Raw genomic sequence first — 9,856 nt, 5'->3', positions numbered from 1 at the left:
CAATGAGCACTGGGACCTTAAGCGTGATGATATGAAACCTTTAATCATTAATGAAAACAAGCAATTTGTCTATGATCTTAGTTTGACAATCCATAAAATAGTGTTTCTCAAATGACAAATTAGCAACTTGGTTACAAAGAACAAAGTTTAAACAACACAACAGCTGTATGCACAAAGCTACCACGTCTTTTTTGTTTTTTAAATCAGAAAAAAAATTTATTTATAAAAACGTCTCATTTAATTTACTGTCGAGTCTCTAGCTGAATACAGTGGTTTAGAACACTAACGGCCCATGCTTTTATACAGATTAGCCAAAGCATGAACATCGATGAAAATTAACCCCCGAAAATAACTTTTCTTTGCTTTATGTTATGAGCCACAACAGTGTTAAAACTGGAACAGTAATGAAAGCAACACAAGAGTTAGGAAGCACAGTTGCTTAAAGAGTAAAGGAAGTATTTTCTTTTGATGTCTCAGAATAATAAGAAAGTTAGAAATGGCAGAAACTCCTCTGTAGATTAGTCCATAGAAAGCATTGTCTCATGGGGCTTTGGAAAAGTCCTGTCTGGTGGCTAATGCACTAGGGCATGATGAGATACATTACAGAGCCCCCAGGCCAGTAACTTCTGAAGACAGCCTAAAATGTAGGAACAAAAACGAGGAAAAGAAAAGAAGAAGAAAAAAAAAAAAAGGCAAAAAAAAGAAAAAAAATCTTCTCACTATTAAAAAAATAACACTTGAGTACAACCAGCATAGAACAGCATTTCAATGCAGGCAAGTTTTCTCACACAGAGGTTGGTGGTTTGTTTTTAAAAAAATGTCGGTTATTGAAACAGTTACAATAGTCCAGAACACTTGTACAGCAGTTTTCTAGAGCTGTTAAATAACTGAGGTACCTTGACATTATTTCCAGTTTTTCCTTCGTTATATACAAACAAAAAAAAAAAAGCCCAAAACAACAACAACCAAAAAAAAACCAACCGAAAACCAACCAAACAACAAAACCAACCAAAACCCCCATTTGGATAAGTGCAAACTGTAACAATGGCAGTTCTACAGATGGTTACAGTGACAAAACTTAGTGCAAAGGTACTAAGGTGAAGAAAAGCCCACAGAATACAGAAATGACACAAAATACTGAGATAGTACTTAGCCCTGTACAATTATAATAACACACTTTGAAATACCATGTTTTAAAAAGTATTGCATTTGCATTGTGTTTTTAGTTTATATTAAAATGCACTGAATACAGTTCAATTGTTAAAGCTTTGTGTCCAAGGAGTGCAAAGTGGATGAACATGGCGGGCTAATGGGGTTCTGGATTCGGAAGTGGTGAGGAAAACCATATTGCATTACTGAGTTATGCAACAGAAATTAAAAAGAAGGTGGATGGACAAACAGAAAATGCAGTTAAAAACTAGTTCCAACAGCTAGCAACCAGCCATTACATCACCCAGCTCTCTTTGGTTTGGCTGCAGTTAGGTGTCTGGTTTTAGTTAATCTGAACATCGTTAAGTTCTTGATAAAGGGATGTTATCTGTTCAGGCAGCAACCTTTGAATGTCCTTTGATAAGCACTAGATTTTACTTGTGATTACAATATGACCTGATTGCATGATTAGTGCTGAGTTAAATAGGGATGTATTTTGTAGAGAAACCTAACAAAAAATGGTCATTTTGGCTGAACAAAATATATGCAGGAGGGGGTACCAGAATAGTGGCTGTGCATGTCTGATTTGTACCTACTATTAAGTACTTACAGAAATAAGTACTTTGTCGGTATATACGAGAGTAAAACATCTGAGAGCAAAAGGAGGAGCCTGCTCTCCCTCCCTGAAATGGAGTTCTTAAAATTATGTTTTTCCAAACTAGAGAAAAATCATTGCAGCCTTTAACAGAATGAAGCGGAAAGGCACAGGTGCCTGATATTTTTTTTCTTGTTGTCTTCCAGTCATTTTAATTTAGCAGTTTTTCTTAGACCAGAAAGCTTCATCGTGCACAGAAGTACCTGAGGTTTGGGACTTTGTAGCCCCCACCTCCTGCTCACAGGCAGGTGTCGGGGCAGGGGAGACAGGAGTCTTCGGGCCTGTCGAGAGCAGTGGAACGGCCGAGGGGGCCAGCACTTCTTGTGGGATTTCAGAGGCGCTAGCAATCATCAGAAGTGCCAGATTTCCAGACTCTAGCAATAGAAAAATTCATCAGAGGTGCCAATTTGCCATAGAAAATTGTTTGCAGTTGGAGGGATCCCTTCAAATGGATGTAAGTGTATTTATATGCCAGGCAGTCTTGCCGGAGCAGGACCCAGCTGTCAAAATTTTACCTCATTTATGTTTTTTCTTTCTCTCCGGGTGTCTCCTTGCTGGGGTGGGGGCAACCCTGCGAGACTGCCAGAGGGCCGGCCCTGGCCTCGGCCCCGGCGTTGGGACGGTGTCAGGGGTTGGGGGGAAATCTCCCGGGCTGGCGCCCGCCCGCTGTTGGAACTAGTTGGTAGGTGGTGCCCGGGTGTTAGTCGTTATGGAGAGCGGAAGACGACTTGAGTCGGCAACAGTTAACACTAGCAATTTAACAGAAAATAAAAGATGCCGTATTGTTTCCTTGATAACTAGGATCTACCACAGACTCTTGGTAGAGCTGGCAAAGCTTGCATTGTGTCTCATCCCTTCAATATGGAGCAAACTTCTGGCGGTCAGATTTCTTAACCCCGCTCGTCGAAGGAATTTTGGCAGTGTAAGCGGACAAACTCCCCGTGGCCCCCGCAGCGGCCGCGGCATTTAGTGCCAGGAGTGGGACAGTTTTCATGCCAAGCAGACTGGAGACAGGAACGGCATAGTGGGTGGTTGGCAGAGTTGGTAAGGTGGGACGGACGGTAGCGGCGGGGGCGGCCGCCAGCACGGCCATGGAGGTGGGGGTGGAGGTAGGGGTGGCAGACTGAGAGAGGTTCATGTTGAGGTCAACAGGGGTCGTGACGGAAGCGGTCTGGGTGCTGACTTTAGCCATCTCTAAGCTGCAAACGAAGAGAGGAAGAGGAACAAACAGGTTGGGAGGGTCCAGCCAGGGCGGTGGGGCCGGGAGGAGGAAGAGGAGGAGGAAGGGACAGAGAGAGGGAGGGAGGGAGAGCAACCACGAAAGGGCAGGATTAGATCAGTGGACGAGGGGGACAGACGAGTGGGAGGGAGAGGAGGGAGAGAGAGAAAAAAAGGGAAAATGAGGGTCAAAGGAGGAACATGTTATGTGTTAAAGAAGAGAAATAACAAAAGGGTTTTTCATGATTCGATGGTGAAAACATTACTGAGACTTTAAAGTTCTTTCGGGAGGAGGGGGGAAAAAGAGGTTGAGGGGGCTTGCTAGTTCATTTTACATATGAGAAAAGAAATCTAAGGGGTGCAGGTAATGGCAAAAAGATGGAAAAAACGAAACTTAAAAGAAAACATAAAATAACTATGAAGTTTACTCCCCAGCACTGATATGGTGAATTTTGCTTTTCAAAATTACGGTATTTTTGACAGGGGGACGCGGGGGGTTTTGGTAATTTTTTCAATTTGTCAAATTTTGTCACATAAATAGTACCCTTGGTCATTTTGCTAGGATGAGAGGAAACTGAGCAATGATTTGCTGCTTCCATCTAAGGCATAAATTTTTGGTGTTTGTTTGGGTTTTTTTTAGAAAGTTAGTTTTCCATTTTATTCACTGTGAGGTCAATGTGCATTTTTCATATAAAACAAACCTGATTAGCCAGTGTGTTCACTTTGGGTTGTACTTTCCCCAGACTTACTTTTTTTTTTTTTTTTTTTAAATCACAACCAAATAGTTATGCAATCTAATTATAAGGAAATTAGTAAAAAGGAAGACTGAAAAAACACCCCGGCTTCCACAGCAGCGATATCCTTTCTGAGCTTGTGGCAGTGGTTACAGTGAACATAAAAGAGCTTACCAGCTGACAGACAAGGTACTACACGGATACAACATACACATCGTCAAACAGACCCCGCCAGCACGAGGAAGTTCAGGTTGACCTGACCTCCGAGCCCGAGGCAGTGACGGGCTCTTTGGAGGATGCAGGTATCAAACCACCTTCACTTCACTCTAACCCCACCCATCGGCAGGCGAGATGAGTGTGGCCCAAGTACTTAGGCTTTTCTGTACATTTTTAGACATTAAAATACAGTAATTCCAAGGACACAATTTGTTTTTTTCGGTGACAAAATGTTTACCTAGATAAATCCTCCCTTTGCTGTTTGTTTGTTTCAGCTTATGCACTGGCTTTTGGGTTGGCAACCAACCTAAATACTAATTTCAGGATGCATTTTACATGTGACCGGCTAGGAGGTATGGCAGCCTAGCACATAAACAGGACAATGGGTTAGAAAATCTTTGCTATCTACAGTTATACATGCATTAATTCCCAGTTTTGTTTTGTTTTGTTTTTTTCCAATAATTACTAACTTATCAGGATCCTGGGCTTTCTGCTGAGAGGAGCTGAGGAACTGCAGCAGCTTCTCCCTCCCAGAGTGCCGAGGACCTGCGTGGCAGAGGATGTGCCGCTTTCTTATCAGATCCCGTCCAGTGTGGGGAAGCGTCCCAGCACGGGGTTTGTGCTGGTCCCCTCTGGTGCTGGGGCTGGCTGTGCAGCCTTAGAGAGCAGCTGTAGCCGGGCTACAGGTTGGGAGGGGAGTGTGGTCACCCTGCCCAGGGCTTGGAAGAGCCTCACTTTCCCTCATCTTAGCCTTACATGCAATTTTGAGAGTCACAGCCCCTGGTCTGTTCATGGCCAGAGAAAGGCAATGACCAGAAGGCCTGCCTGCTTTGCACAAGGGCAAGGCTGCAAGCGATCGGTCAGCCCTGTATAGGGGATGGGGACGTTGGACTAAAGCTTCCCAAAGCGCTGCTGCTGACGGTGAGTCTAAAGGATACCTGAAGCGAGTCTGAGCTGGGGAGAGGAGTGTGGAGGAGAGATGGGAAATGCTTGAGTGCTGGGCTCCTCTCTTCCCCACAAAAGCAAGAAGGCTCTTGGAGTATTAACTCCTCAGCAGCTTTTGCTGGGAATCTGGAAGGCGCACATCTTCTCCGAGGGGCTGGGAGGGGAGGAGGACGAGTGCGTGAAATGCAGACCCATTTGTGGGAGGTAAAGCTTTGGTTTTCCTACCCCATGGTGTTTATCTGTCCCCATGGATAAGCACCTCAGAATTTTTCTAACCCTCGCAGCAGATTTGTTGTTTGCAGCAAGAAGAGCATCCCTGTGCTGTTAGCTGTTCTATTGCAATCTACTCACACAGCGGGATCTACATCAAGAATACTGAATCAGTGCATCCAACTCCAGTGTACATCCTCGACTTGGGGTGTACATGGTGACACCTTAGTAGGTTTTGAAAAACTGAGTTTATACGGTTGGATTCTTTTATATTTCTAACTCAGTATTATTCTGGGAGGGAGGCATATAGAAAGACTCAGGACCCAGTGTTTCAGTGACTCCAAATTTGCCTACCTTGCATTTAATAAAACCAAAAAAGTCCTTACTGATATGGGAGGTATTTGAGCCTGCGCTTTTGCCTGCACCAGCAGGGAGAATAGATCCCACAGGCTAAATGCTGGTGTTGGTCGCTGCCACTCAAACTCCCTGTCTCTGGTGTACTCGCACAGGTACGATTAAAGCAGTAATTTGCCCTGCTTCACATTTATTACTGGTGGTAACGTATAAGGTGAAAGTATGTCAGGTTAGCTATATCAGCTGTCCTGTGACAGTGGCAGTTTCCCAAACCAATTGTAGATGCAAGAAAGTTGAATGTGAAAGCCTTCATACAAAATTTCATGGTGCCAATTTTACACTGTCCCTTTGAAGACCTACACTTTATGACTGTATACAGTGAAGGCCACATCCTGCATTACCCAAAACTGGTGAAAGGAATAAAGCTCGAGTGTGGCTTTGGTTGTCCTGTTAGCTCTGTGAAGGAACCTCTCATCAAAATGACAGTAAAAAAATATCTTCAGGAAACTGATCTTCAACAAGGAGCAAGTGCTGCCAGCTACAATTCATTTGTAATCCAAAGTCAAATATTACACAGGAAACCTAAACTGCAGTTCATTCTTAATAAAAGCTAGAAGATAGAATCGGATAACAAAAATCCGGCTACTACAGTGGAGACCAGTTAAGAGACAGAAGATTTTTACAGGAAAAAAAAAAGACATTTCTACTGCAAACAAGCTAGGACATGTTCTACTCATACAAAGGTCAACGCTCGGGTAATCAATACAGAATCAAAACAATACTTTAGAAAGATTTAAATCTCTGTCTTGATATTTTATCAATGTATTTATATATCTATAATTTAGAGTATATTATGTACATATTTGACATCGGATTGCAATACAAGTCTTAAAACAATTTGATAAATTATTCTATAGATAGTAACTTTGGTTGGAGGATAGTTTAAAGATACACACAGAACGTTTCAGGAATACTGTGGATAGATTTTTTTGTTGTTGTTTACACCCTATGCTGCTGTGAGACACTGATTTATGCAGAAATACTGGCCCTGGAAACCAAATCCACAAGAATGACAGATCTTGTGGGAGAGAAGAAAAAAAAAAAAAAGTCCACCTTGCCCTGAATGCTTATATGGCTTTTATTTATTATAATTATAATTTTGACATACCAGATTATACCTTGGGCAGCCTAGGTACTGTACTCAGCTCTTCCCCAACACTGTTTATTTCATGCCAGCATCTTTAAAAGAGACAGCAGTACTTGTGGCAGGTTTAGGACTGGCAAACACTGAAATTGGCTCCCAGCGTGCCCAGGCAGCAGCAGCCTAGATCTGCTTCCCAGAAACCTGCCCAGGCACCTAAAGCCCAGCTAGAGCAGACCTCCCTCTTGCTTGAAACTTTCCCAGTTCTTCCTTCAGTGCGACTGCAAACTAGCACTGCTGCTGCGGTGACACCTAACTGGACAGGAATTTCTCTTCTGAAAGGAGAAATCTGGAACAGTGTCACTTTTTAAAATGAAAAAGCCACCTGAATGTCCTATGTTACCTTAGAGCTTAATTTATTATACATTATTTTAAGAGTCTTCATTTACAAATGAAGTCACTTCATCTAAATACAGTTTCAACACATGGTACATAATAATAGATGATGGTTTATTGTAGATGATGGTAACAAATGACTTCTAACTAGAAATTCAACAGGAAGAAAATATTTTGTTTCTGGTTTCACAGGGTATAGATAGAGTATCCGTGGTATATGACTGCTGAGAAGTTTTCTTCTTTGCAAAAGTATGTTAAAAGACCTCATATATATCCCATTCCATCAAAAGAATCATTAAACAGCAATGAACAGAAGTGTGAGAGTTCACAGGCTTTTCTAAAGTGAGTCAAACAGAGGTGTTTGTTCACTAGAGTTTCTGTCCCTGGTGAGCAGCTCACTGCAACTCCATTAATAAGTGCATTATTTTATTTGCATGCTTTAGCTGTCTTGAAGATCTTAAATTGTTATCTTCTCAGATCCAGATGCATGCCATATGGTGTTTGTGCAACTAAAAATGAAGGGGTCTATTCTCGTCTCGATGTGTGGGGAATCCCTGAACACCAAGAGAAGAACATATCCTTAAGGGTTAAAGGAGGGAACACATTTTTATTTGATTACAGGGCTGACGGAAGTGACTTATAGTTGCTACAAAGAATATAAATCAAAAGAGCTGTAGGTTGTTTTAGGATTCTGGAAACAGCTTATCTTAGGCTTCACAATGCCACCCCTCAATATATCTTTCTCTAGGAAACTACTTTCAAACTGAATTATAAAAAGTAATGTTTTTCTTTGCTGTAACACAGCCCTGCACAACCATCCTTCTCCTCCATGAAGACATTTACAGCGGCTCGCAGTGGTGCCCTACGGAGCTGGGCTGGCGAGGAGGCTGCACCGTAAGAAGCTGTAGACTTGCTATGACTACAGCACCCCCCCACCCCCCCATAAATCCCATACTTTCCACTACCTTAACAGCAAACATAGTTAAACACAAAGCTTGATTCATATCACAGTATTTTTGAGGGGGGAAGAAAAGGGGGGAGAAAAAAAAAAGGCAATAAAATACATAGATACTCGCCCTCCCACAATATATTGCCTTGGTCCACCGTTTACAAGTAGATCTATGAGACAGCACTAGACACGTTGCACTTTCTTCTCAGGATAATTGCAAATAAAAGTGGTATCAATTTTAATATTTTTCTAAATAATCATATCAAAACATACGGCTTTTAGCTAACAGCCAGTGTTAATTCATTAATTCTGGCACCAAGAAGTGGAGAAGCAGATAGTCTCACCCCCATCTCATTAGGGAATGCTTTTTACAAATTTGTGATACTGTCTCTGAAAAAATAAATCCCGTGCCTCTTTAGCAACCGAATGTCAGTTTAATGTAAACTCTGAGTGGCAATTTCCAGTTAGTAAATTAAATCTGTTTCGCCCTCTGTTTCACTATATTTGCCATTTAGGACAGTAAAATGGGTCTGTGAAAAGTATTTTCCTCTAAAGAATTTATGCTTGTCATCTCATTTCATTTATCTGCCTATATTTTCGGTGGATACTAATGTGAGTATTCAGATTTTTCAGCTCTTGTCATTCAACATGTACCTGGAATTGCACAGGATTAAGCTCCTTTCCATATAAACCGACAGCAAACACAGGTTCTAATGACACAAGCTTTACAACTCATTAGGAATTGAATAATGCTATGCAAAATGGACACTGTGAAGCAACTTTCTGGATCTATCCAGGACAGACATTTGCTGGAGAGCAGACAGAGCAATCTCGCAGAAGCATTATCACTTACAAAGCAAACTTACCTTGCATTAATGAGGTACTGTGCTAAGCTGATGTTTGCAGGGGATCCTGTGATTGTAACTTGTCGTTCTGCGGAGCCTTCTGTGGCATTAGCAATCTTGATCTGCGCTCCTGACATCTGCCTGATTTCATTTATCTTACTGCCTTGTCTGCCAATAATGCAGCCTATTAACTGGAGCGGGACAAAGACTGAGATTAGTGCCACAGACACAAGCAAAAACCGCTTAACTGCAATTTGTAGTATTGCTAAAAACATGATTATGAAAAGCTCAATATCAAGACAAAAGATTTTTGCTGTGCTGTTTGAAAGGAATAACTAGCGCGGTCTATTGGCTCTATGGCCATACGTCTCTAAATCAAGTTTTGCAGCTACACGGTTATCAACTCAACGGCAGATTATTTAGCTGTCCTCCGTGACAGAAAATGACAGCGTGCCGTGGTGCTGAGGAATACAAAAGATGGCCCAGCCTGACTTGCCGGTGGCAGCAGCAAGCCAAGACCAGCAGCTGGAGGTCGGGCTGACCACCCAAAGCTGCTGCCCACGGCTCTGCGCCCGTCCGGCGCGCTGCTCGTCCTACCCCTCCCCGGGCACACGCGCTCCTCGCTTGGCCGGGTACCGCACCATTAAAGTCAGTGGGATTTACAGCTCTGTAACTGCAGGCATAGGAAGAGACTGAAGTTCACCTGCATTCCTTTACAGAAAGTTAGCAAAACTCACATTTCATGAATAAAACTGAGCCTGAGTTGCGTGTGTGTGTCTGCATAGACCCCCTGACTTTTTTTGGTAAAGTTGCATTGGTGGTCTCTTCAGTTAACAGTGTTTTAAAGGTTGTTTAAATGGTCTTGATGGAATCACAAGCTTTTGGAAGCTGTGTGCAAGACCTTGAGAAAGTGTTTAGCAGCCCACGTAACCACTGCAGCTGGGGTAAGGGTGTATGATAGCTGTGCCAGGGTGCTGCTCCTCCGGCACCCAAAACCCACCAAAAGCAAGTGGGCACCAATCCAGCAGCTGAGGCTGAGATGTT

At 42.6% G+C, this 9,856-nt stretch overlaps 1 protein-coding gene across 1 annotated transcript in view; it reads right to left on the bottom strand.

Moving 5' to 3' along the window:
* Nucleotides 1-2,660: 2,660 nt before the first annotated feature.
* The window catches only part of LOC104159652 (poly(rC)-binding protein 3-like), a gene marked incomplete at its 5' end in the record, with an annotated part of 25,883 nt that continues 18,687 nt past the window's right edge, over nucleotides 2,661-9,856 (bottom strand). Inside the window, 2 exons of the mRNA XM_009697617.1 lie at nucleotides 2,661-3,003; nucleotides 8,834-9,003. Coding sequence (XP_009695919.1) covers nucleotides 2,661-3,003; nucleotides 8,834-9,003 — 513 coding nt within the window. The remainder of the gene's footprint in view (nucleotides 3,004-8,833; nucleotides 9,004-9,856) is intronic.

This window comes from Cariama cristata, unplaced genomic scaffold, assembly GCF_000690535.1.
Source record: "Cariama cristata isolate BGI_N322 unplaced genomic scaffold, ASM69053v1 scaffold40903, whole genome shotgun sequence".
In the NCBI taxonomy this organism is placed as follows: domain Eukaryota; kingdom Metazoa; phylum Chordata; class Aves; order Cariamiformes; family Cariamidae; genus Cariama; species Cariama cristata.
The sequence above is the reverse complement of the archived record's forward strand: the minus strand, read 5'-3'. Positions and strand labels throughout refer to the sequence as shown.